Source organism: Oikopleura dioica, chromosome 2 (genome assembly GCF_907165135.1).
Source record: "Oikopleura dioica chromosome 2, OKI2018_I68_1.0, whole genome shotgun sequence".
Lineage (NCBI taxonomy): Eukaryota > Metazoa > Chordata > Appendicularia > Copelata > Oikopleuridae > Oikopleura > Oikopleura dioica.
In genome coordinates, this window is record NC_137292.1 from 11,318,140 (window position 1) to 11,344,018 (window position 25,879).

General features: G+C 41.4%; 8 protein-coding genes and 3 long non-coding RNA genes across 11 annotated transcripts; 3 read left to right on the forward strand and 8 right to left on the reverse strand.

The window, feature by feature from the left end:
• Nucleotides 1-443: 443 nt before the first annotated feature.
• LOC145697163 (uncharacterized) lies at nucleotides 444-2,338 on the reverse strand. Its single transcript, XM_081774324.1, has 5 exons — nucleotides 1,589-2,338; nucleotides 1,409-1,510; nucleotides 1,268-1,365; nucleotides 1,126-1,226; nucleotides 444-1,084 (listed from the first exon to the last, which is right to left on the reverse strand). Exons 1-5 carry the CDS (start codon nucleotides 2,310-2,312, stop codon nucleotides 487-489), a joined length of 1,623 nt encoding a protein of 540 aa, XP_081630450.1. The 5' UTR covers nucleotides 2,313-2,338; the 3' UTR covers nucleotides 444-486.
• Nucleotides 2,339-2,683: 345 nt separating this feature from the next.
• Nucleotides 2,684-3,932, reverse strand: LOC145698254 (uncharacterized). Its single transcript, XM_081775456.1, has 3 exons — nucleotides 3,914-3,932; nucleotides 3,413-3,790; nucleotides 2,684-3,372 (listed from the first exon to the last, which is right to left on the reverse strand). Exons 1-3 carry the CDS (start codon nucleotides 3,930-3,932, stop codon nucleotides 2,684-2,686), a joined length of 1,086 nt encoding a protein of 361 aa, XP_081631582.1.
• A 1,158-nt stretch (nucleotides 3,933-5,090) lies between these two features.
• Nucleotides 5,091-5,842, forward strand: LOC145699093 (uncharacterized). The gene is made up of 3 exons (XR_014133975.1): nucleotides 5,091-5,179; nucleotides 5,229-5,699; nucleotides 5,741-5,842. It is a non-coding gene; the product is annotated as an uncharacterized LOC145699093 (long non-coding RNA).
• A 38-nt stretch (nucleotides 5,843-5,880) lies between these two features.
• LOC145696479 (uncharacterized) lies at nucleotides 5,881-6,869 on the reverse strand. The gene is made up of 2 exons (XR_014133808.1): nucleotides 6,829-6,869; nucleotides 5,881-6,781 (listed from the first exon to the last, which is right to left on the reverse strand). It is a non-coding gene; the product is annotated as an uncharacterized LOC145696479 (long non-coding RNA).
• Nucleotides 6,870-6,981: 112 nt separating this feature from the next.
• Nucleotides 6,982-7,337, reverse strand: LOC145699880 (uncharacterized). Its single transcript, XR_014134102.1, has 2 exons — nucleotides 7,186-7,337; nucleotides 6,982-7,138 (listed from the first exon to the last, which is right to left on the reverse strand). It is a non-coding gene; the product is annotated as an uncharacterized LOC145699880 (long non-coding RNA).
• Nucleotides 7,338-7,380: 43 nt separating this feature from the next.
• Nucleotides 7,381-8,344, reverse strand: LOC145698255 (uncharacterized). The gene is made up of 2 exons (XM_081775457.1): nucleotides 8,253-8,344; nucleotides 7,381-8,209 (listed from the first exon to the last, which is right to left on the reverse strand). The coding sequence occupies exons 1-2, from the start codon at nucleotides 8,309-8,311 to the stop codon at nucleotides 7,381-7,383; spliced, it is 888 nt and encodes a 295-aa protein (XP_081631583.1). The 5' UTR covers nucleotides 8,312-8,344.
• A 2,518-nt stretch (nucleotides 8,345-10,862) lies between these two features.
• LOC145698944 (uncharacterized) lies at nucleotides 10,863-13,180 on the reverse strand. The gene is made up of 2 exons (XM_081776184.1): nucleotides 11,578-13,180; nucleotides 10,863-11,537 (listed from the first exon to the last, which is right to left on the reverse strand). Exons 1-2 carry the CDS (start codon nucleotides 13,104-13,106, stop codon nucleotides 10,895-10,897), a joined length of 2,172 nt encoding a protein of 723 aa, XP_081632310.1. The 5' UTR covers nucleotides 13,107-13,180; the 3' UTR covers nucleotides 10,863-10,894.
• A 14-nt stretch (nucleotides 13,181-13,194) lies between these two features.
• Nucleotides 13,195-14,138, reverse strand: LOC145698256 (uncharacterized). The gene is made up of 4 exons (XM_081775458.1): nucleotides 14,030-14,138; nucleotides 13,870-13,956; nucleotides 13,653-13,830; nucleotides 13,195-13,612 (listed from the first exon to the last, which is right to left on the reverse strand). The coding sequence occupies exons 2-4, from the start codon at nucleotides 13,946-13,948 to the stop codon at nucleotides 13,195-13,197; spliced, it is 675 nt and encodes a 224-aa protein (XP_081631584.1). The 5' UTR covers nucleotides 13,949-13,956; nucleotides 14,030-14,138.
• A 573-nt stretch (nucleotides 14,139-14,711) lies between these two features.
• Nucleotides 14,712-17,672, forward strand: LOC145698257 (prolyl endopeptidase FAP-like). The gene is made up of 8 exons (XM_081775459.1): nucleotides 14,712-14,886; nucleotides 14,924-15,115; nucleotides 15,161-15,223; nucleotides 15,281-16,335; nucleotides 16,372-16,710; nucleotides 16,780-17,187; nucleotides 17,228-17,453; nucleotides 17,498-17,672. Exons 1-8 carry the CDS (start codon nucleotides 14,712-14,714, stop codon nucleotides 17,638-17,640), a joined length of 2,601 nt encoding a protein of 866 aa, XP_081631585.1. The 3' UTR covers nucleotides 17,641-17,672.
• A 3,375-nt stretch (nucleotides 17,673-21,047) lies between these two features.
• Nucleotides 21,048-22,085, forward strand: LOC145696307 (uncharacterized). Its single transcript, XM_081773321.1, has 4 exons — nucleotides 21,048-21,315; nucleotides 21,361-21,682; nucleotides 21,723-21,905; nucleotides 21,948-22,085. The coding sequence occupies exons 1-4, from the start codon at nucleotides 21,297-21,299 to the stop codon at nucleotides 22,063-22,065; spliced, it is 642 nt and encodes a 213-aa protein (XP_081629447.1). The 5' UTR covers nucleotides 21,048-21,296; the 3' UTR covers nucleotides 22,066-22,085.
• Nucleotides 22,017-25,761, reverse strand: LOC145696305 (uncharacterized). The gene is made up of 7 exons (XM_081773319.1): nucleotides 25,012-25,761; nucleotides 24,722-24,966; nucleotides 23,759-24,678; nucleotides 23,044-23,704; nucleotides 22,470-23,000; nucleotides 22,337-22,429; nucleotides 22,017-22,296 (listed from the first exon to the last, which is right to left on the reverse strand). Exons 1-7 carry the CDS (start codon nucleotides 25,731-25,733, stop codon nucleotides 22,085-22,087), a joined length of 3,384 nt encoding a protein of 1,127 aa, XP_081629445.1. The 5' UTR covers nucleotides 25,734-25,761; the 3' UTR covers nucleotides 22,017-22,084.
• Between the last annotated feature and the right edge of the window lie 118 nt (nucleotides 25,762-25,879).

The window sequence follows — 25,879 nt, forward strand, 5'->3', positions numbered from 1 at the left end:
GGAAAAATGGCTGAAGAGGATCCATTACATGTACCGGAAGACGAATTCATCATGCAATTTATGTTTGACGGAGACAACGACGAGTGCAATGACATTCACAACTTCAAAAATGTCTAGATTACAATATTCGTCTCAGAAATTATCAACCACAACTGTCTTATACAGTCAACAATGGTTACTTTCTATACTGCAACTTTGCATGTTTGGCCTTAACCTGCCACAAAAAACTTTTTCGTGTCATCTTTGCAGATAATGAATATCTAACTGATCCAAAAGGGGCTATATATACTGAACTTTTTAAATATTTGCTGATCCGTTTAACGGATGGGACGTCACGGAATTGTCAAAGAAAGGAAAACTCAAACTCGTTCTCCCTTTTTGCGCTTTCATGGAAAACTGTAATTCATTACATAGACTTTGGTAGAAGACCTAATTTTATTTATACGTTTATTGAAATTATCTATGTACATAAAATAGCTTCAGAAGCTAAGCTTCATCCTCCGACTCACTTGATGTTGAAAAACTGTCACTTGAACTTTCTTCTTCTTCTTTGTTTTCATCATTAGCTTTTTGTTGTGGAACTGGAACTGAGGCAACGGCGGAATTAAAAAGATCATCGACAGTCTTTTCTATGTTTTCGCTAGGATTAGCTTCTGATGCTTCCTCTTCTTCCTCCGATGATGAGCTCGAGGAGCTTGCAGTTGTTGCCGAGGTTGTCAATCCTGATTCGATGGACTCCGCTGGGAAAGTAGCACTTGCTAATGGTTTGGCTTTTGTTACATGTGCATCTTTGAACTGCTGCGAAAGAAGTCCCATCATCTGATCTGCAGTCTCAAGTAAGCTGTGATAACTTGTCTGGAACATTTCATTGCCAGTCGGCTGCTTATTCATGAAAATGGCGGTAAAAAGCACGTTCTTAGTAAATGTATTGAGAGTTCCAGCGCGAGGATCTTCTGCAGCGAGCTTTGTTCCGAGATCACCGAGTTTTCGGCCAATTTCGATTATGTTTTCGGTACCATTTGGCTTCAGAATATCCATGCCGAGGGAGAACATTTGTTTCGAAAGTTTTTCATTTTCTGGCTCACTATTTTTTCCTATTACTGTGTGTTTGTTTACCTTATTTACCTGTAATTCAATTGATGGTTGATCTTTCCCCACTTTTCCTCCAATGAGCTCATATGAGTTGTAAATCGGTCACGAGAAGCAGCAGTAGGAATTCGATTTATCTAGAAAAAGCTTGAAAAAAGCTCTTTTACTTCAGACTTACAAAGTTGTTCATTGTAGCCCTTGACTCTGGAATGTCAAGTACTTGCTCCTGTGTTCCGTAAACTGGAGGTCGCGTAGTAGCCCGAGAATTTTCAACGACTAGAATTCAAATATCAGAAAAAAAGCTTGCGTGAAAGAATACCTGATTTCTGAGAGTTGTCTGAGTCAAACTGTGTTGTCGTTTGATCCTGAGTGTAGCTTGTTTCAGTCATTGAGCTCATTCGGGAACGGCCCATCGGATTTTCTGAAGAAAATTAGGCAATGAAAACAAGGAGGACTAATCAAATCAACTGTTTATCATATAGATGATAAATCCACACACCTGACACTGAAAAGTTTTCATAATACTGTCCACTCGTTTGACTGTCATCTCTCATGCTTTTACCAACCGCGGCTTGATATTCACTGGTCACTTCAGAAATGAATGTTTGATTGGCTGTAGTTGCGACAGACGCCATTGAGCGTGTGTCGAAGTCTTGAGGCGGAATGGGTTGTTCTTGGTGTCTTTTGGTCAACTCCATGTGCATCCTCTCGAATGAAGTCACACTTGGAGGTTTGGGAGGGGCCACTTTTACAGAAGCGTCCCAATCCGGCTTGTTGAACTTTCTTGTTGGTGGGTTTGGAGCTGCTTCTGAGAACGAGAATTCAGGGGGAGCATTTGAAGGATTCGTTGTTTTCGGAGGAACGTTTGGAATTGCTGGTGCGACTCCTGTGGGAAGACCTGGCTTGAAATATGCATGAATTGGCGTAATGAACTCTTTTGTTGGCGGCTTGTCTGCGGCTGATGTCGGGACTGGAGCAGGGGCTGATGGAGGCTGGGCTGGAGCAAGATGACCATACTTGTCATCAACAGTAGCGGTATTCTCGTAAGTATGAGGTTTTGGAGCTGGGGGAACAGCTGGAGTAGTAATTTTAACTGGCGGAGGAGCAGGAGGACCAACATTCTGTGGCTTCTCATTCAGTTTTTTCCTCAACGCTTCAGTAGCGTCGTGTTGATCTGCGACTGTACCAATCAAGCTTCTGACCATTCCCTGGAGATCTTTCATTGCTTTTCGCACGAGTTATATAAAAGAAAAATATATAACTTTCACACACAAAATAATATACTCAAGTATATTAACCCACACGCCTTTTTTAGTATCATCAAGCTCATTTTTCGTGTCATCAAATTCATCCTTACTGATTTGAGGCGGCTGGTAATGTTCTTTGTATGCGTAAGCGGCTTCTTCAAAGCGGATAGCAAATTTACCTTTTTTTTAACAAAATAAAACTTTTTAAAAAATAATAAAAATGTGAAAAAATAGTCAAGAATATGAAATAATTCATATTCCATTTTATATTTGATAAAAGGAATTTTTCGATTTGAAATAGTCGTGAAATCGAACCTGAAGGTTTCTTTCTTGAAAAAGGGTAGTTTTTATGGTATAATTACGTAATCCGGTCCTCGTGAGTTCAAGCTCTCAACTCGCTGTCGTTGTTGCTGAGATTCAGTTACTGTCATGACTGATTCCATCTGCGACGGTGCGACAGAAGTGTTGTCGTCGACTGGATTATTCTTTGGAACATCGGCTTTCTTCAGCGCTTCGTTGAAATGGCGCGCGATGGAGGCGTTCATAGAGGTCTCATCGAAATGTTTCGGCACCGATTCGATGTCATCAAAATTTGTCATTGTCGTGCCCTTGATTCTTTCCATGTTTAAATCTTGGAAGTTCGATGCTTCTTCGTAAGATGGAATTTGATCCGCAGTTGCTTGAACTTCAGCTTGGAGTTCTTTGATTTTTGCGTTCAGTGTGTCTTTCTCTTCTTGAAGCTCTTTCGCGTGTTGCTCATTCTTCTCTTTGGCAACTGTACGCATCGCGGAGAGCTCGTTTTCCAAGTCTTTGATTCGATTTTCTGCTTCTTTGGTTTGTTTTCGTGTGTCATTTCGGAATCTTCTTCGGAGGTAACCTCCGTGAACTTTCAATGAACACCAGCAGCAGCCACTGAGAAGAACGATCAAGGCGACAACGATGAGAATAACCACCCAAATAGGGATGAGCATAGAAGGCATACCACTGGCGAGAACAGGGACGTTGATGTTTGTTTTACCATCTTTATCGATCGCGCCTAGAATTTTATATAATGGTGAAGGGGCAATATTTTGAACCTGTTGGATTGAGTGTTTCATTTTTGTCGTTTTCGTCGGCCCACGATGGTGGTTTCTTTGTCGGCTTGCCTGGCTTTACTGTGGTTGGTTGAGCCATGTAAGGCGGCAGAGCGCCATTTGTCCCTGGTGCTTGTGGGTAAGGATATCCCGCTGGATACGGGTACGGGTAGCCCGGATACGGATAGCCCATTGGGTAGCCGACGTTCACACCATTTTGACCGTGATCGGGGAGAATTCCTTCAGAAGCTGCGTCATTGTACTCATCTACGTAATTATCTTGGTTGACAAAATCGTCGAGAGTAGGGGGCACTGTAGTTATTTCCACTTTGACCGTAGGTGGAGCTTCCGTTGGGTCTTCGTAACACTTGTTACAAGTACCTGTTTCAGATTAGAATCTAATTTGAACAAGAGAATTCAAAAGAAAAATTATAAATCTTTCCTTCACAATTTTTCAACTGCTCAACTTCAAAATTATCGCAAGTGCCATTTTTCTGAACTAACAGTCGCTCGCAATCGCCATCTGCTGCTTTATTAGTGCATGTTTTCTCGACTATAGGGACAAACGGAACAAAAAACAGGTTCAAAGGAATTTTCTAATAAGCGAATGAGCTAAATTTTTTTTGAACCAGTTTCTTCATTTTGAATGGTTTGAATGTTTCTCGTTGGAAATCTGGACATTTGAGCCTCTGAGTGAAAAACGCAAAAAGTGAAAATTTGAAGTTTCATTTTTTTAAGTTTCTCTATTTTTTAAGAATAGTCATTATTTGGAGACCTGTCCAGGGCGGCGAACAATGTTAGAAAGGCTGAGCTCGGTTAGAGAAAATGTCAAATCTTGGCTACGAACGAGATGGCGATTTGTCAGTCTGTGATTTGAAACAATTTAGGCACAAATTGAAAATATTCAAAATAAAAAGGAAGAAAAAGTCTAATCTTTCCTTGGCAAGCTTTCTGTTGTTCTTTAGTAAAGCTTTCGCAGCTATAATTTTTCGCGACGAACAATCTTACACAATCATCTTCTGCAACTTCATTTGCACAAGTTTTACTCTCTCCGGGATTTTCAATATCTGCTGGAGGATAAGCTTCTGAAGCAGCAAAAAGCAAAAACGCTGCAATTTTCATTTTGAAAGATTGTTAGATTTTATTCTTTAGTTGAGCATTTTTAAAGGATAGTACGAATTGAAGAATTGATACAAAGCCAAAGCTCGGTTGGAATAAAAATGTCACGAATGGGAACCGAGCACAAGTTCTGACTTACGAGCTGTCAGCCGATTTGCTCTTGCAATCTCGCGAATCTGCCCACGGCAAGTTCTGTACGCAGCGCTAGAATGATAGAATAATACGCTCGTGGGAGTCTTTTTTTTTTGCATTCCATTTGTAAATAAACTTTTGACAAAAAAAAACTATTATCCAAGAAGAAGAAAATGCTCTTATTTGACAAGCAGTCAGTTTTGTCATTCAAAAAGCGCTAAATAATTTCCTTATATTAAAAATATTATTTCAACCCTCGTGGACGCGTAAATTTCAGCGCGGCCAACAGCGTGTTCTAAAAAACGTTATATTTGGAATGGAACCAAAACAAGCTCAAACATTATGGGCAACGGGTCGTCGCTTCTCGGATCTGCTGCCTTTTGCCGGAGCATCGGTTGGGAAAAAAGTGGCCGGAGAGCTCATCATTTTTAGAACATTATCAAACCTTGCGGAAAGGCGACTTTAGATTTCCGCGATAAGCAGAGATTGAAATCATGGAAGAAGACTACAAAGTTTCAGGTTCAACTGGATATTTAAAGCAGTCAGAGCTAATCAAAGCCTATTTTAGGAGCAGTCATTTTCTCCTTGATAATGATATCGTTGGTACTCATGTGCATCATAAGCGCATGTGTGGCCAAACTTCAGAGAACAAGATCGAAGAAATATGCACCAGAGCATTCTTACGGAACTTATCCTAAAGGAGAGAAGCCGTATTTGAAAGACCTTCAATTTATCAATGAGAAATACGCAAAGAAAGCATGGTATCAATCCTTGAGTCTTACGCTCTCATGAAAATATTACGTATGATAGCCAATTACTTGATTTTTACTTTTTGATATCATCAGAAAGCACCATCATACGATGAAGTGATGGAAGCATCCGATCTGCCCAAAAAAGTCGACCCAACAAAGCAGCAATCCCGACCAAAGAGAACTGACGGAGAAAGAGATGCCCGAAGAAAACAGAGACGACGTCAAGAAGGATCTGGTCACAGACGAACCGCCGATGGTGGAAAACGTCACGAAAGGAGAACACACAGGTGCTTGAGCAGAAAATAATTTTTTATTAACTCAATTTTAGAAAACCAAGAGCTCACCATGTTCAAATTTGAAGATTTTTGAAAATGATTTGATTGCTTACTTTTTCATTCTCCATTGCCTGCTAATAAATCATATTTTTTAATTCATGTGTTTCCAATGAAAATCTCGCAAAGAAGAAAATTATATCCAACAGTATCAATAAGTAAGACTGATTTATCGCAGCCAGAGCGTCCTGCGCCCATGAGCTGGGATAAATCAATCTTACCTAAAAATTAAGCTTTATTCAAGCGAAGAATAAAACAGTCTGCAGATTTTCCGTCTCATGATGAGACAATAATTAAAGAGTAAAGTAAGTAAAGTAATAAACATGGTTTTTGTGTCGTGTCCAAAATCTTCTTCATAGACTTTTCGCCACATTCCACCGGGCATTGAGAACCAGCCCCTCTGCTTAGACAAACTTCTAAGACTTTTGTATTGAAGATTTTCTATTCATTAACATCGTTGTCATTTCATCGCATTATGCGGAACAGCCACTTCTTGGCTCGTTGCGGAACACCCTTCGCAACACTCTTCTGAGGACACCCTCCTGGTAATAATCCGGCTTCATCGCCTCACTGACATCATGTTTCTCATAGTTTCATCTTTTTCTTGATAGCTTCCGGTCTCTTTGTTTCATCTCGGCATTGCCAACTGCCGCTTAGCCGCGTATTTCAAGAACTCCTCCATTTTTCTTGACGGCATCTTCGGTACCATGTTTTTGTTGAGTTATAAATTGAGACTCCGATCTGGAGTATTTGTCTGGAAGAAAATTGGACCAGTATTTTTTCAGACTGGGGCGGTGCTTGAATTTACCTAACCGTTGCGATACTGAGGGATAACTAAATTTGCCTAATTCTACTACGTGATTGTATTGGATACATTTCTATGTATATCATTTGGTAAATTCTGACGAGACAGAATAATAACATCATGGGCACCCGTTATATCGACATAATGAATATAACGAGTGCCCATGATGTTAGAAACCCAATGAATTTCGCAAGGAATGATGGTATTACCTTGATTAAGCATCTTCTACAATCTAAAAATTCATATCAATGCATATCTTTCTCTTTAAAAAAATCTTACCTAAATCCTAAATCTGCGAGTTTGCAACCGCAAGCCATCGCTGGCGCGCGATGCTTTTATATAGAGCTCATTTTCTGAGAGGGCGGATCATCGCCTACACGGGTACACATCAATAGTAGAAATGACAATGAGCAAAAAAATCGAATTCTATTGATTTTATTGTTTTAAAAGGTTAAGAGTTTATGAGCAGACTGGACCATCAACAAGTAGCATTGGAGAATAGTAAAGCCAGAAGTCGTCACCAACGGGATCGTATCCAAGATTTGTTGCGGAATAGTTGTTTTCATCCAATCTTACTTTGTCCAATTCGCTTTAAAATGATAAATCGAAAAGTATAATAAACATCATGCAACATACTTTTCACCCATGTAAGCATAGCCGTTAATGATCTTGCCAGAGTTAATCGTGTATGATGCTGCATGAGATTCTGAAAGCTCTCCAATCATAGTCCATGTGAATCCATCAAATTTTTGGACTGCCCATCGGTTGAAGTATTCTCCGATGTCAGAAAGTGTCTTTTTATGTTTCGAATCTAACCAAATATTTTTGAAGCTATAAATAGCAGTATATTTTTATTGACGAAAAATGAATCTTTGAAACACATTCATAGAGACCGTTAGCATCACCAAGCACAAGATGTCCAACCAGCTCGCTATCTGGGTGAGCAGCTGAAAGACTCCACGAAGAACCATCGAAGCTCTCCACGTGATTATGGCAACCGCCGTTACTGTAACTGTCGCATCCACCAACAACCCACATTTCGTTGTTGTAGACGGCCATGGAAGACCAATCGTGAGCATACTGAGTACGGGCATCGATGACATTCTGATTGATACCGTCGAAAGTCTGACAACCAAACATGTCGACACCTTCTTCATCAAAGCACAGATGCGCAACATCATTGTATACAGCACATGCTCCCCACATTCCGTCAATATGCTGAATTTCGAGATTCCCTTGCTCTGTTAGTTCGCATTTGTCAACTTCCAAAGTAAGGATCATATGGGGTCGCAAATAGCCACCGATGATATAGTGCTGGCCCTTCATGAAAGCGTAGCAAGTATCGTCGATGTCGATTCCGTGATAGTCGATTGAACTGAAGCTGATTTCATCGGTGGACAGATTCACGAGATATCCGATGTTCTCAAATGCTTTCCATTCATTGAGAATTAAAAGATATTCGTCCGCCTGGCAAACTGGATTCCCACAGCCGGAACATCCATTCGGACAGCCACCCTCACAAGGACATGCGTATTTACAGTCAAGAAAAGCTGCATCACAACGAGATGGACAAGAGTAATCCGCATGGTAGCAATTGTCTTTGCATTCATTCAACTCAATACCACATTGAGAAGAGCAGATTTCGTTTTTATCGAGCTCTCTAGTATTATTTTAGTCAATCAAGGTTAGAAGTCGATACTTACGGGCACATTGGTGGTGGCGTCACCGGTGCGAGATCAATTGAAAATGGTGAAGCGGCCATATTTCTCTATAGTTTTCCTTTAGTCTTCTGAAATGTTCGTTTTTGATCAGAAGACCATGAGAAAACATCCGCATATGGAGATTTCTCATGTTTTTTTTTAATTTGAATCCAAAATTTCAAAGAGATTCCATGACATAAATTTACTTGATTCATTTCTTTATTTCGAGAATATATAACTCAAAAAGAATCAAATACAGCTGACATAATTTTTTTAGTTATAATGCACAGATGGGACCATCAACAAGAAGCATTGGCGCATAGTAGAGCACAAAAGAGGATCCATCAGGATCTTTGCCAAGATTTGTCGCCGAATAGTCCTCCTCGTCCATTTTTACTTTATCCAAGTAGCTAAAATTAGAATTTATCAATCAAGAAAAGACAAATTCGTCAACTATTTTCCGGTGTATGCGAATCCGTTGATGATTTTGCCAGAAGTTATTGTGGAGACAGTGGAATGGGATTCTGAGAGCTCTCCAATTTTAGTCCAAGTAAGACCATCAAATTTCTGGACAGCCCATAGATTCTGGTTGAGCTGTCCGACATTGGTAATTGTCTAATTATAGTTGAAAGGTTTTAATGAGTAATAGCCTTAATATATATGATATAGTCTATAAATCTTAAGATAAATTGCTCTTTTAACACTTTCATAAAGGCCATTTCCATCACCGAGCACAAGATGTCCGGATAATTGTCTATCTGGGTGATCGATGGAGAGACTCCAAGAGGATCCATTGAAGCTTTCGACGCGATTGTGGCAACCAAAAGCACCTCCATTTTCGCATCCGCCAACTACCCACATTTCGTCGTTGTAAACGGCCATGGTCGACCAGTCGTGAGCATATTCCGTTCGAGCCTCGATGAGATTTTGGTTGTAACCATCGTATGTCTGACACCCATACATATCAACACCGCTTTCGTCAAAGCATAAATATGTGATGTCATTGTAAACGGCGCATGCTCCCCACATTCCGTCAACGTGTTGAATTCCCAGCATATCATGCTCCGTCAACTCGCACTTGTCAACTTCCAAGGTCAGAATCAGACGAGGATGATCATATCCGCCGATTATATAATGCTGCCCGTTCATAAATGAGTAGCAGGAATCATCGATGTCGAGGTTTTTGTAATCTATTGAAGCAAAGCTGATTTCATCGTTTCTCAAATTCACGAGGTAGCCGATGTTTTCATCCGACATCCAATCATTGAGAATCAAGAGATATTCTTCAGCCTGACAAACTGAGTTGGAACAGCCATCACATCCATTTGGACATCCAGCCTCGCAGGGACATGCGTACCTGCAGTCAAGAAAAGCCGCGTCACAACGAGATGGACAAGAATAATCTGCAGCATCGCAATCGTCCTTGCAGTCATTTACGTCGACTCCACACTCTGTTATACAGATTTCGAATTTATCAAGATCCCTAGATGTCTCTGGGTGAAATTTTTGGGTGCGCGTCGATTCCTACGGTTTCGGGGTTTTGCGTCGATTCCTACGATGCGTCGATACCTACGGTTGCGTCGATTCCTACGGTTAGAAATGACTCATGCCTAGGAGGGAAAGATAGGGTGTGCAACTTGTCTGCACGTGAACAAAAAATACTTTTCAAAGACATGTTAATGCGAATAGTTTATTGAATATTCTTGTAATTCTGTCGATTTTTTGTCGAAGAGTTGATAGGCTCTTTATCATTTCGGGAAAAATTTTGCGAAATTTATCATTTTTCTGGCAAAAAACCAAAAAAGGCAAAAATAAATTTAGCAAAAATCAATTCTTTAAAATCACTTCTCATCAAAGAGCCAACAAAGTAAAAACAGACGATAACTCTATAAAGAAAAGCCGTAACCCATCAGATATTTTATGATAAGTTGCAGACCCTATCTTTCCTTCCTTGGCATGAGTCATTTTTAACCGTAGGTATCGACGCATCGTAAGAATCGACGCAAAACCCCGAAACCGTAGGAATCGACGCGCACCCGAAATTTTTCCTTACAACGAATACTTACGGGCAGAGAGGAGGGGGTCACCCTGGGGGTGTTACTGGTGCAATGCCCACTGAGAGTGGAACAACAGACATTTCTAGCTATTTTTCTTGGATACTTCTGATAAGAATTTGCTTTGAACAGAATTTATGATGGAACACTCCTGCATGTGTTCACTTCTCATAGATATTTCCACATTTTTATAACAGAAAAGGTCAATAATTTTCTACGACTAAGCACATGAATTTATTAAAGTTCCAAGATGCAAACATATTCAGCTGTTTTCTGAACAGTTATCTTCAAAGTGGCTCATGTTGAGTTGACCATTGAGCATTTTCGTCGTATCAAATCGTCTCGTTTTGATATCAGACGTCCTTGATTTCGTTCCCACACCATTTTTTACCAACATTGAGAGCTACAGTTTCTTGCATAAATATCTACGAGGAATTTTGTTCCCCAGTATGCGAATTTTTAAGTTGCGTTGTTGTGTGACCCATTTTGGATTCTTCCACTTGCGCTTTTTCAAACAGAAGAGATCAAGAATGTCATCTCGAATGGGCCGTCCGCCAGTTTTGCATACTTTTCTAGGGATGAAGCATAAAGTTAATATAGAGAATCATTAAGTGATATGTTATCCTTTCCTATAGTTTTATCATTATTTCCGTATTCAGAAAATTGCTGATAAAAATCTGGGATTCTCGGGAGCTCTCCGCATGCTGCATTCTTATCTTTTATAAAGATTTTAGGATCGCATAGCATCTTTTGTCCTATGTTTCGCTTTCTATCGTGATTTTCTCCGAAGAAAAATTCGTCGCGTGGGTCCAAATCTTCGGGTGACCGGGTGAAGAAATGAAAACCATCCTTTTCAACGCAAGTATACTCTCCTGCTTCTCTGAAATCAAAGCACTCCTTCGTTTCCCAAATACAAAACTCAGGGCATCTCCTGACGATCGCGTTTCCCGAGATGGGCTCAAATTGCGCTGTCCAGTCGGATGTTAAAGCGTTCTTTGGCCAGAGACACTCACCGAATTGAGTGTCAATCTCTACTTTTGGAACGCGAGTCGTCGTTGTTTTAGTTGTTGTTGTTGTTAGTGTAGTTGTCGTTGTTGATGTGGTAGTGGTTGTAGTAGGCTTTTGAGTTGTGGTGCTTGTAGTAGTAGGCTTTGCCGTTGTGGTTGTGGTCGTTGTCATCGGGGTTGTTGTCGATGATGTCGTCAAAACATTTGGGCCGTTGTTCGGAATTATGCTAGTAAAAAATTACTTCGATTATGGTGAAAATTATTTACGCTTCGCAATGAAACCCATTCCCCTCGAAATTATCATTGCAATGGCAGCCATATCCATCAGTCTTGTCATGACAGACTGCGTTTTCGTCGCATTCATGAAGTCCACTAGAGCACTCGTCGACTAGAGCCAGACAAGAAGTGGATCCAGCAGGTCTTGAAAAGCCTACTTCGCAGGGGCAGTCATAGTTTCCAAAAGAGTCCACTGGCATGCAAACAGAGTTGACGCTGCAATCATGAGTGCCCAAAGTGCATGGCGAGTCGACGGTCTGAAAGAATTCAAGACAATTCGTGTTCATTGTTGTCCATCTCAAATTGTTTCCGCTTGAAGGTGGCTCCAGAGAAGGGCATTTTTGACCATTTTTATCAGTTCTTGATTGACGATCCCAAATCTCTGACCAATTGATATTGGTCTCGTCGGTTAGTGCTCCTGTTTGAAAGAAGTATTCTTTGTTAAACAAGGGTGCATATTGAACTGACATTGGAAAACTCCACCAATGGGTAGGAAATTGCTCGTTGGGCGAGCATGTGTAGTCAATGTAGCCAGATTGCTGCGTTCGACTGTACTCACAAACAGCATTATAAAATTCATGCTGAGGTACTCCGATGGTGAATTTTTTGCAGCATTCTTTCGTTTTGACACAGTTTCTGCCAGGCTGAGTTGGGTCTTGATCGTCGTAACCGTGGCAGCACTCGCATTGGTACCCGAGCTCCAAGTCAGTACAGGTTGCGTTCCCGTGGCAGTCATGGATTCCAAGGGCGCATTCGTTCAGAATCGGAATTTCTGTGCAGGTTCCATCTTCATTCGCGCTCCACCCCTCTAAGCATTCACAAACAGGCTGGCTATTTTTGATAACGCATTGGGATCCTTGTGTGCAGTTCGATCCAGAGCACAAATTTTCATCCCAATTTGGGCCTTCTGAGGCACAGAAAACAAATTGCGCGGCCGGCCCATCTGACCATAGACCGAGCTCAGGGCAAGTACTTGATACTGATTTCTTCGCAACATAGTTGAAGGTGTCAACGGGAATACCAGTGACACCGATGAACCATTCTTCTTCGAAACGAAGGACGACTTTGTCCGGGCTGCTTTCGCAGATCCACAAATCGAAATCGAACCAGGCCTGAGAATAGTGACAAACGTCATCTTCCACGATCAGTTGAGTGCAGCAACCATTTGGAGTCAATTCACCAGAAGATATACAAGTCGCGATTGCACCAGTTTCATCTTCTGCGTTTGGACAGTCTGGTCGGCCATCACAAACTCTGCTTGCGAATATCTTGCGGTTGAATCCAAACTCATCCTTTTCTAGACAGTCCAGAGCATTCATTCGCTCTTCCGGGGCGCAGTACTGCGACTGAAGCTGGAGAGCGTCTGTCGTACTCATAAATCGACCGCCTGAGAAAAATGATCCGTCATGTTTAGTCATCACCGGCCCAGCACCGTTCGTTCCACAAGTGGAGCAATAATGAAGGACTGAGCGAATCTCGTATGGAAATTCAGTCTCGATCCACTCATCGTGTTCGAGCATGCGAAACTGTTCATCGCTGTCGGTATTGCCGAAGTGGACGTTGATAAACGATGATCTGTCTGGCCGAGATTGCTCGTGCTTACCAAGGTTAAAAATCCTCGCTATTTTCTGAGGCTACTTTATTTGAAAACCTTTCCTGAAAACCCCAAGCATGTAAAAACTCATGCTGGATGGTCGTCTCACTCAGCCCGTCACAATTACTATCCAACGAGATCACCTGCCACGTACTCGGCGCGCCAAGATCAGCCATTGTTTTATCCGATAGTCCCGTGAATCCAGGTGCGATCCCAGTCGTTGTCCAGCATCCCCCTCCGGTTAATGTCGCCCAGACAAGAAGCACGCCGAATGTGTGGTGAGTTGTCTGGAGATCTTCGACTTCGACATTTGCAACACATCCGAGGTCCGCATTCATTCGGTTGATGATCTCGCGTGTCTGAGACTTCATCGGGAAGGAAGAGTGAAATGCCCAGGGAAGAATCGTCTTCAGCTTGCCGTCAACGATTTCTCTTCAATTTAATTAAAGATAGATAAGTTATATTCTCTCACTTTTCAAACCACTTGTCATGGTCGACCAAACCTCTTGCGAGTGGTTCATCTGACCCTGGGATCTCATTCAACCCTGAGATGTCTACTCCGTTAGCCTTCAACACATTGAGATCTTTCCGCCTATAGAACACATCGTTACCAGGGTAGTTGCCGGTGACAGCGTTTGGAATCACCGGGCCTTAATATTCACGAAAAATTGACCAGAAAAATAGCTTACCAGGGATAGGAACTAAGCGATCTTGAGAACGAGCAAGAGGTGGGCTAGCCAAAGAGGCTAACCCAAGGAGCCGCACCATGCGATCACCTAAATGTCCGTTAATATTTTTTCTCTGATAAGATAGATTGGGGGAATTAAATCTCTTGTTCTGTACTCGAACCTGAGGAGCAGTAGAAAACCTTTTCAGGGACCGATTCGGTCCTTTATCCGGCCTCTCTTTCGCTCGCTCTCTGACTTTCCCTGGCCCGGTCGGGTTGCTTTTCTGCACTGACAGATTCACCCAGAATATTGCTGCAAAGATCAAGCCATAATCACATCGAGGAGTAATGAATTTCTTTAGACAAAGAAAATACAATTAAAATTATTCATGCTTCTCTGAACTTAACGCGCTGACCTAAATTGATTTTGGTTCGTGAGAGGGAAAGCCGGAAATTGACAGGTCATTCGTTGAATTTCGCACGTTTAGAAAATAAGCAGCTAGCAGAATTTTACTGAAGGTTATTAGGGGCATTATGGAATGAGGAAGAGAGAATCTTTCGATTAAATCATGTCAGATGAAAAATTGAGCCCGTGAGAAACATATCACGTGAAACCAAGAAGCACTCGATAGAATTCTGTATAACTTCTGTGATCGCATTTTCCAAACCTCATTTGAAGGAGATAATTTTAATTCTCCTTGTAATAAAGTGAATCGAGAACGCAGAATATAAAATAAATTCTGATAGCGCGCTCGATTCCACATGATAAAGTCCCACCGGGATACTCAAATATTCACCAAGAGCAAAGAAATCAAACAGAACTTGGAAGTATAAAAGCACCCGCTCGAGGTGAGCACTGTTCAAATGAAAGTTCGTCTGAAATTTTTTGGAAGTGGCCTCTTGGCTTTCTTCGGCACGCTCGGCCTCGTTTTCGGCGTTGCTCAAGTTTACCTGAACACAAAAGGCTCAGAAAATGTGAGTCCTTCTCGAGCTCGGAGAGAGGTGAAAAATGATGAAGACGCTAGAATCAAATTTCCAGGTAACAATTTCTGTCCTTCAAAGTCTAACTAGCTCAGAACTTTTTGATGGAACATACAGCTACAGTACCTGGAGCCCAAACTGGAGTAAGACTACTCCCACTTACGAAATAAAAAGCAACAGCGCCCAAACTCCATCCATTTGGAAAGACGAGTTCGATCAGTCGAAGACTCCAGAGAATTTAGATTCAACTGATATTCTTGCAGACTCGTGGAGAGATCTTTGCAAAGGTAACTTTACTTTGCCTGTGAAAACTCTCACCGCTTTGCAAATAGATACTCACGGTGCAAACTGCACGACATTTATACTGTCACCAAATGAGCAGTTTATTGTTGGACAGGAACGGCTTAACTATTTACTGAGAGGGCCATAAAACTCACTAAAAAGCCACTGAAAGATAACCGGAAAGAAATTATGGCGACGATCTAGCCAGAAGTTCTTCACAGTCAGTTCTATCGATCAAAATACAAAGCAAAGCACTCCTGACAGTATCATCAACAATTTTTTCAAAGATAAATATTGTCTCTACGCCGGATGGGCACCGAACGCCGAGGGTGAACAAGCACTCGCATTTGTTTGCGGCTTCGATGTCTACGTTCTCTTTCCGGGAAAAAATACTGAAGCGGAGAAGATTAAACGAGTGACATATAATGGTGATGAGTTTAAGATGCTCAACGGAGTAACAGATTGGGCCAACGAGGAGGAGAATATCAAGGCTGACAATACCATCTACTGGTCACCTGATGGAAAAAAGCTTTTGTTCGCTTCCTACAACGTCGAGCAAGTTGATCTTCTTCGATATTCGACCTTCGACACAAAGAACGGATACCAGGAATTTAGCAAACTAGAAGATGCCTACCCGACTATCCGAGAAATTCCATATGCAAAAGCAGGAGGCAACTATGCTGGAGTGACATTAACAATCGTCGATGATTTCGTTGATAAACCGACAGGCGACGAACTGTCTCTTCCAGTAGATATCACAGACATGGCTCATCTTAGTCGAACATCTTGGTCACCAGACAGTGATTGGTTCGTTATGAGCTGGATCAACCGAGACACAACTACTCGGAGGACATTTGCATGTCGAAAAAATGGAGACTGGACTGCCGAACAAATTGATATGGAAACTTCCACAGACCACTGGGTTGGCTTTAAAGGTCCTTTCTATCCGAAAGCAACAGAAACATATGGTAAATATCTCACGATTTTGTCAAGAGAAGATGAAGGCGATAGCTACTGGCGAGTCGTTACTGCTACGAAGAATGGTGCTGCTGCCAATTTCGAAGATTGGCCGCACACAGGGAGCGAAAATAAAAATAAATACGTTGTTTCGGATATAAGCGTGAATAAAGTTATTTCATTGAATAACAAATACTATCCACTATATACGTATGCCGCTCCTTTGCCGTCACAGGAAGGGGATCTTATAATTTCTTTCTATTTTCAAGTCTTCAAATTCTTCAGTTGAAATCCCATTATCAAGCGACATCTCTATTTTTCTCCTGACGGTGTAGATGTTTGCATCACATGCGGTCTGATGGATCTGGAACATCCGACAGGAGACGACAAAAAAAGCTGCGACTGGGTTGACACACGATTTCACCAGCGTTCTGATACCGAGTACATTATTATCGCCAGTTGCAGAGGACCAGGAGTACCCGTCACATACGTTTCTACTTTCGATATCGCTGGAAAGTCACAGCTTGAGCTTGGAAGCTACTTGACAAATCTCAATTGGGAGCTCCGAATCGATAACATGAGACTTCAGGAAGTCAAGAATGAAAAGCAAGCCGGATGGTATCAGAGGAAATCTGGCACTTTCGCATCTCCGGAATGTTTTAAATGCTCACAGATTTAGTATTTGAGTAGAGCAACTAAAAACTCTAAAAAGTGGTACCCAGAAAAGCCCCTAAACTACGAGCTGTACTTGCCATCAAATTTTGATGCGACCGCGGTTGGAAAATACGCACTTCTAGTATTCGTCTACGGCGCCCCAGAATACCAAAATGTCGATCAACGATGGACAACTGACTTCGTCAAAGCATATCTTCCATCTTCGTACGACGTTGTAACAGCTGTCATTGACGGGCGAGGAAGCGCTTACGAAGGAGATAAGTTTATGCACCTTTTATACAAAAAACTCGGACAATTGGAACCCATCGATCAAGTGGACACTGCGAGACATATTTTGAACACACACCCAGCAATCGATCCGAAACGCACGGCTATTTACGGCTGGAGTTATGGAGGATACGCTACTTCCCATGTTCTCGGCTATGACGCCGGAAACACTTTCAAGGTAAATTGAATAATAATAAAGAAGCAATCGATGTCTCTAGTGTGGAGTTGCAGTTGCGCCATTAGCAGACTGGAGGTACTACGATACTATTTACGCCGAGCGATACATGGGTGAACCGGACAAAAATCTCGAAGCATACCAAAAAGGATCGATTGTTGAAGGCCATCCACGAGAAAACTACCGAAACGTCAACTACACAATCATTCACGGAACTGATGACGACAACGTCCACTTCCTCAATGCCGTTGCTCAGCAAAAAAGCCTTGGTAAAATAACTTTTTTAACAAAATGTACCTTATCGATACTCTAGTGAAAGCTGGTATTGAAATCAAGGCCGAGTTCTACGCCGATGAGGACCACTCAATTCGCTCCACTTCGAAAATCCAACAGCATGTCTACCGAAAAATCCTTAAAAACATTCTCGACTGCTTTGGTTATGAATGGCGTAATTAGACAATTGAAATAATAAACGATCAAGCATTGTTTTTACAGCTCTTTATTCACACGAGTTTTTGATAAGGGTAATTTACACGACGTATTCAACAGAAGGATTGTAAATAAATGATGCATCTGGAAGGAGGCGTGTAGAAGATTCTGTAACTTGCTTTTCTTTCTTGATGATCGATCCGATGAGAATATGGTCGTCCAACGATGATTGAAGGGAATTGAGTCGCTGTTTCGGTGGTGATTTTGGCGTAATACAGCAAGTGACGGATTTCACAAGGAAGAGTATTCCAACCACAACAAGTCCGAAAACGATTGAAAGCTGAAGAGTCGTCGGAAGAGGGGAATTCTCGAGGGCCGGCATAGAAGAGACCAAAGGAAGGATTGAAGCGATTTTCAAAATGTTGAATGTCATGTTCTCTCGTCGGCTGTAAATTTCTTTCGTGAATCAATACTTCGCGCTCTAGTGCTTTTTAGAATTGAAAATTGACTATTTCTCTCAACCCTTGGTTTTTGCTTTGAATGAGACACACGTTGGAGCCGTTCCAGTGCTTGGCCTCGCGCTTTTGGCGCCCCTGGCGATCCATCCCTTCTTTTGCTCTAAAACAATGCGGCGCCCCACCAGGCGGCGGGAAATTTCGTATTCGCGAAAATTTTTGCTATCTGATTGAATGCGGGTTTGATTTGCGGCGGTCACCTGCTGAGCTGGAACAGCCGCGCTCCCTAAATAACGCCGAGACAGCCGTAATTGGACATCTATCAGCACAGTTGGCGGCAATCAAATACTATCAAAGAATGCAATCGAGGATCAAACAACAGTACTTTCTGAGGAAATGTGCACTTTCTAGTGAAATTTTTGTTTCAATAAACAAACCCCAAGTTTGTTTCCAACCACGACTCTTTTAGAATCGACTTCCAAAAGCGAAACTGTCAAAGTTCGACAGTGAAACTGAGGTTCCATACAGATGCCTTTATTACAGTATTCAAAACCTGTTCGCGTGAAGAAAGTCACTGAAATCGAACGGAAGCGCCGTCAAAATTGCACCCTTCAGTCGCATAATCGTATTTCCGCCCCAGATGGCCGGTTTGATAATATTTAATTCACTCAGGGAATCAAATGGAAAGGTTATTTTGGCATCTTTGACAAACAAAACACAGCGAGTTTGAGGACAAAGATGAAATTTCGATTTAGGCCAATAGGCTTGGCAAATACTCAATGGCGGTTATTTATGAAGAAAGAAGAGTACTCAGACGCCGTGGGGAATCGTAATCGGATTAAATGAACTTTATGGGTCTTCATGGGAGTTAACAGCTGCTATTTTTGAGTTTGGGAACTTGTCGCATGTTTTTGAGACATTTCTATAAATAGGCCACAAATTGGATTAGCAGGGCTTGAGTGAAGATCCCGGCCGAAAATCTCAGACAAATTCAAATGATCTAAACACACCGTCCGGATTTTGTTTGTTTCTATGCACCCAAGGGAAATACCTCCGATAAATCGGATGGCCGCACTTTGTGTTTATGTTTCTAGAGCCGGCGATTTGTTTATTCGCTTGAGCAGGGAAATAATTTTTAAGCCAGTTTTATCAAGTAAATGTCGAACATGGTCACGAAGGATGATTTCAAAAAACTTTTTGCGCGGCCGGAAATCATGAAAAAAGTGCTGGTGCAGTTTTGTCAAGCTCGTCGAGACGAGTCGATTGGTATAGGTCACTCTTGAAAATTTCAAGAATTAACCGGTTAACCGGCTGATTACCGGAAATCACGTTGTCAGCTCCCGTTTTTGTTCTAGTCGTCGGATTTTCATGTTTGAAACGTCAAAATGATCCTTATGATCAGGGCTTCTGTAGCCTCCGAGATGAGCCCCATGTCTCAACTCCTGCCGAGCTTATCACTAAAAGTTTGAATTTTACGCACTTTTTTCACTTTGAAAGTTCATAACGTAAAATTTTTACAGTAAATACTAATAAATCTTCTGCGGTTTTAAAAGAGAATAAAAAATTAATAATACCCACCGTTCAAAACTTTGCAACCAGCCGGTAAAAAAGCGCTGAATCAAAATTATGCCCTCCAATACCAATTTTTTGATTATATTTTTCTCCTCAAAGATCGAAACTATAACCGGGACATTTTTGCACAAAATCAATGCTTTTTCTTTTGAAAGAAGATTTTACGGAGAATAAAGGGGTCTTTTTGAATTTCGAATTCCATAACTGGAACTTCTTGTATCACCTCCTCCACTGCTCGCTTTTTTGTCAGGTTGACCAAGTTTGATTGTAGTAGACATTTGATGCCTTCTAGGACATTTGAGATGTTTTGTCAAGCGCCTGGATGAGCAAATCTCTTCTTGGAAAACTCGGCTTTGAGGAAACTTCAGTTAATTTCGAATTTTTCTCTTCGCTTTCAGCTCGGACGAGTTGGTAGACAATTGAATTCATCTCATGTTTTCAGTCCAACATCAATCAAATCTTTGAGCAGAATTTGAAAAAATGATGAGCGCAAGCTCACACACTCACGTAAAATTTCAAAGCAACTGCTCGCGCTCACTCACTCACCTTAAAATTGCGAAATCTCTGCTCGCGCTCGCTCATGGCCAAATTTTTGGAAAAGTAACGTCCGCGACCAAGCATAGCCAGATTTCCGAAATTTTTCTTGATTTCATCTTTTAAGGGTACTACCTTCGATTCCCCCAAGTTTAACCTTGAAAAACTCAGTACTAAGTCATCTAGGAGGTCTTCATATAGGCTTTCCTTGATTTAAAAAACGGCTAAATTTCGGCGTGAAGTCAACATTTTTCCCAAAATGGCCTATGATTTGAGTGACATGATTGACAACTGAGAAGCCGGGACTGATAAGAATTTTTCATTTTTGAACTTATTTGTTCTGAATGATCGCGGTTTACGTTCAATTGCAATAAAAATTCAATTAAGATTTGAATATAATCAAAAAAGTGGTGTTTGAGGGCATTATTTTAATTTAGCGCTTTTTTACCGGCTGGTTACAAGGTTTTGAACGGTGGGTATTATTAATTTTTTATTCTCTTTTAAAACCGCAGAAGATTTATTAGTATTTACTGTAAAAATTTTACGTTATGAACTTTCAAAGTGAAAAAAGTGCGTAAAATTCAAACTTTTAGTGATAAGCTCGGCAGGAGTTGAGATATGGGGCTCATCTCGGAGGCTACAGAAGCCCTGATCATAAGGATCATTTTGACGTTTCAAACATGAAAATCCGACGACTAGAACAAAAACGGGAGCTGACAACGTGATTTCCGGTAATCAGCCGGTTAACCGGTTAATCCTTGAAATTTTCAAGAGTGACCTATACCAATCGACTCGTCTCGACGAGCTTGACAAAACTGCACCAGCACTTTTTTCATGATTTCCGGCCGCGCAAAAAATTTTTTGAAATCATCAAGCTGGATACCACGGGTGTGCTTACTGTCGAGGATTTCATCAAATCTTTGAAAAGTGGCGACTTGAAGTATCAAGTCAAAGCTGAAAAGCAAAGAAGATTTGGTGATGGACATTTTAATCGACCAGTTTAGGCTTCAAAATCTAAAAAAATATATTCTCTAATACAAATTTCATAGCCCATGAAAAGAGCTTGAATCTGTAACGGTCGATTCAGACCATCGAGGCATTATTCTTCGCCCTGTCTTCCGGATGTCAGTCCATCATCCTGGTAATTACATAATTTTATCAACGAAAAATATTTCAATAATTTCAGTCGTTTGTCATATGAATGGCTGCTCGGACGCGCAAATTGCCCTGTCAACCTGGCAATCGCCAAAATTTTCGTCTTGGTCGAACCGATTTGGCAACGACTCTCTTTATCAAACTCCAAGAGCAAGTTCGAGGCATCTTCGAAAATGTTCAGAAGCCGGTGATAGCTGTGGCAGTCAAAGAGTAACGAAAAAAGTTCAATCAATCGAGGAGAAGATTTGTGATAATTTTCGTGCTGCAGCTGATTTTGGCAAGAAAATGATCAATTCTTACATTTCCAGTGTTTCTGGAGGCTCCGACTATGGATCAAAAGAAAGTGATATTAGGCAAGATTGCTTTCGATACTTTTGAATAACTTAAATGTAGTAATCATGAAAAACTAATGGCGAAAAAACGCGGAAACACTCATGCAATGAGCCGTAAACTTCGAAAGCAAATGATCACGGACAACGAGCGTAATCGACACAAGGAGCGAGTAACGAAATCAACCCTTTACTGTAACACACCAGGATGCTCTTGTGGAGGATTCAAGTGGGAAGATCTTCGAAGGTACTTTTATTATTTGAAAAATGCATAATTTTGTATATCTAGTGCGCAAACACAACCTGCTCCAAGTTCTGCTCGAACACGGAGCACAGTATCTGACGGCGATTACTGTGTACATCAAAATCAAAGAACTCGACTTGCTTGGAAATATATTTTTTTGTAGAAAAATAAAGATTGAATGATTAAATTTCGTCCTCGTCTTCGAGGGACTCGCCAGCTTTGAGCTTGCGGATGATTTCCTTGAGCTTGGCGACTTCCTTGTTGTCTGCGTTTTTGGAAGCTGTGTTTTTGATCTCTTTGACTCGAGCAGCATAGGTCAAGGAAGTGACGGTTTCGTCCTGGTTGTACTCGACAGGAGAGATGTTTACGAACATAAGGGTCTTTGCATTTCCACCTGAGCAATTGATTAAAATTAATGGATGAGATATTCTTACCGAGAGAATCCTGCATAAGCTCAGTAAGTTTGTTGTTTCTGTAAGGAACGAATTGAGCTTCTGTACTGAGAGCATGAATGACATCACCAAGAGCTAAGATAAAATGAGCAAGAGAGCGTTCTTTATATAAAACCTGAGAGCGATTTATTGATAGAATTCGCTTCCTTTAGCTGCTGCTGAGTAGCTCCCGTCTTTGCCGCTCTTTCTGAACCAGCCAAATCGATAAGTGAGAACTTTCCTCGATTGACGCTGCCAGTTGTCTTGTTTTTCACTTCTAGTAGAACGGAGAAGATCAAATGTGATCGAGAGGATTCGGAATTCATCTTTGTACTGGCGACTTTTCTGTTGGAGGTTCCTTTCTCGAAGATTCCATTCAACGCCTCGAGATCAGCCGCTTCTTCGATAACCGATCCCTGGACGTAGACCATTCCTTTCTTATCCTTCTTGATCAAGTACTTCGCTGGAGCGTCGATTTTATCAGCAAGAAGGTCTTGAATTTGATCACAATAAAGTTCCATCATGTAACAAGAGACTTTTGTCTCAAACTTGTCTTCATTCTCTTTTATGATTTCGAAAAGACCGCCAAATGCTCGCGGAGCAAGACCAGGAAAGTCTTCATTACCAATCATGGTGAATGTTTTGCCGGAACCGGTCTGACCATAAGCTAGAACATAAATTAAGGAAATTGATAATAATCAGACTCATACCGAAGATGCAAACATTGAATCCGTCAAAGGCTGATTGCAGGAGGAAGCTTGTATCGTTGAAAACATCTTCTTGCTTACTTTCAGCCGTGAAAACCTGGTCGAAATTGAACTCTTTAGTTCCTCGATTGGTTGTATTGATCTTGATTGTATATTCATCAGGTGACTCGACGACGTTGAAATTTCCGCGCTCTTTTTCGGTGTTGGAAATCGGCCTAGATCGACAGTACACTCTGACCTTGCCCTTCATGTCCTCAATAATGTTGTAATATTTCTTTCGGAGAAGCATTTCCTTCTGGTATTTTTCGGTGATTTCTGCAACCTCAGCCTTCGCTTCACGGAGCTCTTTCTGCAATTTCTTCTGATCAGCAGTAAGTTTTGCCACTTCTTCTTCTAACTTGTCAATTTTCTCCAAATCCTTTCCATGATTCTTTGTAGATCGCTCAAGTTTCTTCAATTTTTCAGAGTGTTCTTTGCAGAGGTCTTGTTGCTCCTTCAGTTTTTTCTTTGTTTCCTCATACCGATTCTTGTACTTTTCAAGGTCTCCATCAGTTTTATTGAGTTTTGTCTGAACCATGGTTTTTTCGCGAGTCATTGTCAGATCATTCTTGCGAATCTGTTTTTCAAGATCATTTCGTTCGCGCTCCAAGACTTTGATCTTCGCCTAATTTTTGTCATATTTTTATGAAACATTATTAAAATCGTAATGATATCTTACCTGTAAGTCCTTGACTTGAGCATTGTCCCCAGTCCTGTTTCCTCTTACGGCAGCTGCTGCAACTGCAGTTGCTGCTCGACGAGGATTGCGTTTTGCTTCATCTTTGAACTGCTCCTTTTGTTTGAGCTGTTTTTCTAGCTTTTCAACCTTTCGTTTTTCTTCAGCTAGCTGATTGTTGAGCTCGTGGTTGGAGCTGTCTAATTTCTTTAGCTGATCTTCCATCTCGATGGCATGCGTTTCAAGATCCGCCATTCGTTTCTGATCTTCAGTTGTATCCGGTTCTTCGAGCGATTTGACGAGAGCTGCGATTTTAACCTTCTGTGCTGCATCGTTCTCATCCGCTTCGGCTAGTTTTCTCTCCAATTCGATAACATCGGCTTTGAGTTTTTCTACGAGCTCGCTTTGGTCTTCCATCAATTCAAGTTGCATCTGCGTTGTGTAGAATTTCTCCAAGAGTTCTTCGTCATTCATGATTTGGTCTGCAACTTGTTTTTCTTGATTAGCAGTGCCGGCTTCCATCGCAGCGACCTTTGTCATGAGCTCTTCGTTCTCGCATTTGGCTTCTCGAAGCTCATTTTCGAGTTCTTTAACGTACGAGTCGTCGTGAGTTCCTACTAGCGGGCCATCCGGGACAGAATCACCAGAATCGCCACTATTTTTGACGTGAGAAGCAACAGCAACTGCGCCCCCGGCTTTGAGGGCGGCATTTTCTCTTTTCAGGTCTTCGATCTCATTGCTGAACTTTTTTCGATCAGTTTCAGCTTTTTCGATGACTTCTTTCATGTCATCGCCGTAATTGGCCTCACGCTTTTCTTTTTCTTGCTTGAAAGCCAGGAGAAGGCATTTGAGTTGTTCTTTTAGTCTTCCATTCTGCTGTCTCAAATTTGTCATGTGGCCGTTCATCTGCTCGGATTTTGTATCTTAGATCAAATTCAGTGTTAAATAAGGACAAAGTATGCATACCCAAATCAGACTTGGCTGCTTTGTACGCCTTTCTCATAACTTCATATTTGATGGAGTACTGAGATTTCATTTGGACAACAAACGCTGAAAAATGTCCGTTTGCCTCGACCTCGATTTCTTTGTACTTTTGCTCAAGATTTCGGATGTCTTTGAGAAACGCTTGTTTTATCCCATCATTTTGTGCAAGAATCTTGGCAATATATGCCTTTGCAGTATCGTATGGGATGTATTGTCGCTCATTTTTGCTTAAATTATTATTTCGTTTCAAAAGTGACTTTGCTTCTACTCACTTGAGAACAACTTGCGTGGAAAGATCAAGCTGAACGGGTGCCTCCTCGTTGTTTTCAGTTTTAGGGGCAACCTGCTCGGTTTGAAGTTTATTAGCAAGGTCGTCTGGCATCCATTCCGGTTGTTTCCAAGCGTCGAGGTCTGTATTCGAAAGCGTCGTCTTTGTTCTTGGTTCAGCAGAGAATATCGCCGGGTCAACCCGCATCGATTGCGAAGATGTTGGCCGAGAATCACCCGACTCAAGTGCAAATGGAACCACTTGATTCTTCTTTGGCGCAGGAGAAGTAACTCGCGAAGACTTTGGTGTCATCTCTTCGAGTGGAATTTCCTCAACTTTTGATACTTTTGATGAATTCGAGATCTTGGAGCTCTCTCTTTCCATTGGCAACGCGTCTGCTTCCGGAGTTGGTTGAACTTCTGGTTCTACGACCTCAATAGGAGCAGGCTCAGCGGCGACTGGATCATCTTCTATTTCAGCCATCGGGATTTTGAAATCGAACATATTCTCTAAGTTTTCCTTTAAATCCACATCAGCAGGTTTTTCAGGCTCAGGTTCATGTACTGGCTCTGGACTGACAACATTTTTGGCTCTTTTCTTCTTTTTCTTCCCATCTTTGTCTTTTTCTTTCTTTTTCTTCTTCTTTTTCGCTATTCCTGCGCTGACTTGAACCTCTTCTTGAACAGCTTCATTCTCTGGTGAAATTTCCTCTTGTGCTTCTTCCATTTTTTTTTGATAATTTTCAATGTCTTGAAAGAGCAATAGAACTCGTACAGTTTATGACAATGAGACAAAGCAAAGACGTTTCTATTTGAATAGAGCCCATTTTGCTCTTACTATTTGCTCACTCAGTGCTACATCAAACGAAAGAC

Coding starts and splice junctions, on each gene's coding strand:
- LOC145697163 (XM_081774324.1), bottom strand. CDS start 2,312: ATGAAAGATCTCCAGGGAATGGTCAGAAGCTTGATTGGTACAGTCGCA. Junction 1,227..1,267: donor GGGCTACAATGAACAACTTT/GTAAGTCTGAAG, acceptor AGCTTTTTCTAG/ATAAATCGAATTCCTACTGC. Junction 1,085..1,125: donor AACCATCAATTGAATTACAG/GTAAATAAGGTA, acceptor AGGAAAAAATAG/TGAGCCAGAAAATGAAAAAC.
- LOC145698254 (XM_081775456.1), bottom strand. Junction 3,373..3,412: donor TGAAACACTCAATCCAACAG/GTTCAAAATATT, acceptor ATAAAATTCTAG/GCGCGATCGATAAAGATGGT.
- LOC145698255 (XM_081775457.1), bottom strand. CDS start 8,311: ATGGCCGCTTCACCATTTTCAATTGATCTCGCACCGGTGACGCCACCA. Junction 8,210..8,252: donor ACGCCACCACCAATGTGCCC/GTAAGTATCGAC, acceptor AAATAATACTAG/AGAGCTCGATAAAAACGAAA.
- LOC145698944 (XM_081776184.1), bottom strand. CDS start 13,106: ATGCTCGAACACGATGAGTGGATCGAGACTGAATTTCCATACGAGATT. Junction 11,538..11,577: donor AATGGGTTTCATTGCGAAGC/GTAAATAATTTT, acceptor ATTTTTTACTAG/CATAATTCCGAACAACGGCC.
- LOC145698256 (XM_081775458.1), bottom strand. CDS start 13,948: ATGGTGCGGCTCCTTGGGTTAGCCTCTTTGGCTAGCCCACCTCTTGCT. Junction 13,831..13,869: donor TCGCTTAGTTCCTATCCCTG/GTAAGCTATTTT, acceptor GTGAATATTAAG/GCCCGGTGATTCCAAACGCT. Junction 13,613..13,652: donor CATGACAAGTGGTTTGAAAA/GTGAGAGAATAT, acceptor ATTAAATTGAAG/AGAAATCGTTGACGGCAAGC.
- LOC145698257 (XM_081775459.1), top strand. CDS start 14,712: ATGAAAGTTCGTCTGAAATTTTTTGGAAGTGGCCTCTTGGCTTTCTTC. Junction 15,116..15,160: donor GTGGAGAGATCTTTGCAAAG/GTAACTTTACTT, acceptor CTTTGCAAATAG/ATACTCACGGTGCAAACTGC. Junction 17,454..17,497: donor TGCTCAGCAAAAAAGCCTTG/GTAAAATAACTT, acceptor TCGATACTCTAG/TGAAAGCTGGTATTGAAATC.
- LOC145696307 (XM_081773321.1), top strand. Junction 21,683..21,722: donor TCAAAAGAAAGTGATATTAG/GCAAGATTGCTT, acceptor ACTTAAATGTAG/TAATCATGAAAAACTAATGG. Junction 21,906..21,947: donor AAGTGGGAAGATCTTCGAAG/GTACTTTTATTA, acceptor TTGTATATCTAG/TGCGCAAACACAACCTGCTC.
- LOC145696305 (XM_081773319.1), bottom strand. CDS start 25,733: ATGGAAGAAGCACAAGAGGAAATTTCACCAGAGAATGAAGCTGTTCAA. Junction 24,967..25,011: donor TCCACGCAAGTTGTTCTCAA/GTGAGTAGAAGC, acceptor TAATAATTTAAG/CAAAAATGAGCGACAATACA. Junction 24,679..24,721: donor AGCAGCCAAGTCTGATTTGG/GTATGCATACTT, acceptor ATTTGATCTAAG/ATACAAAATCCGAGCAGATG.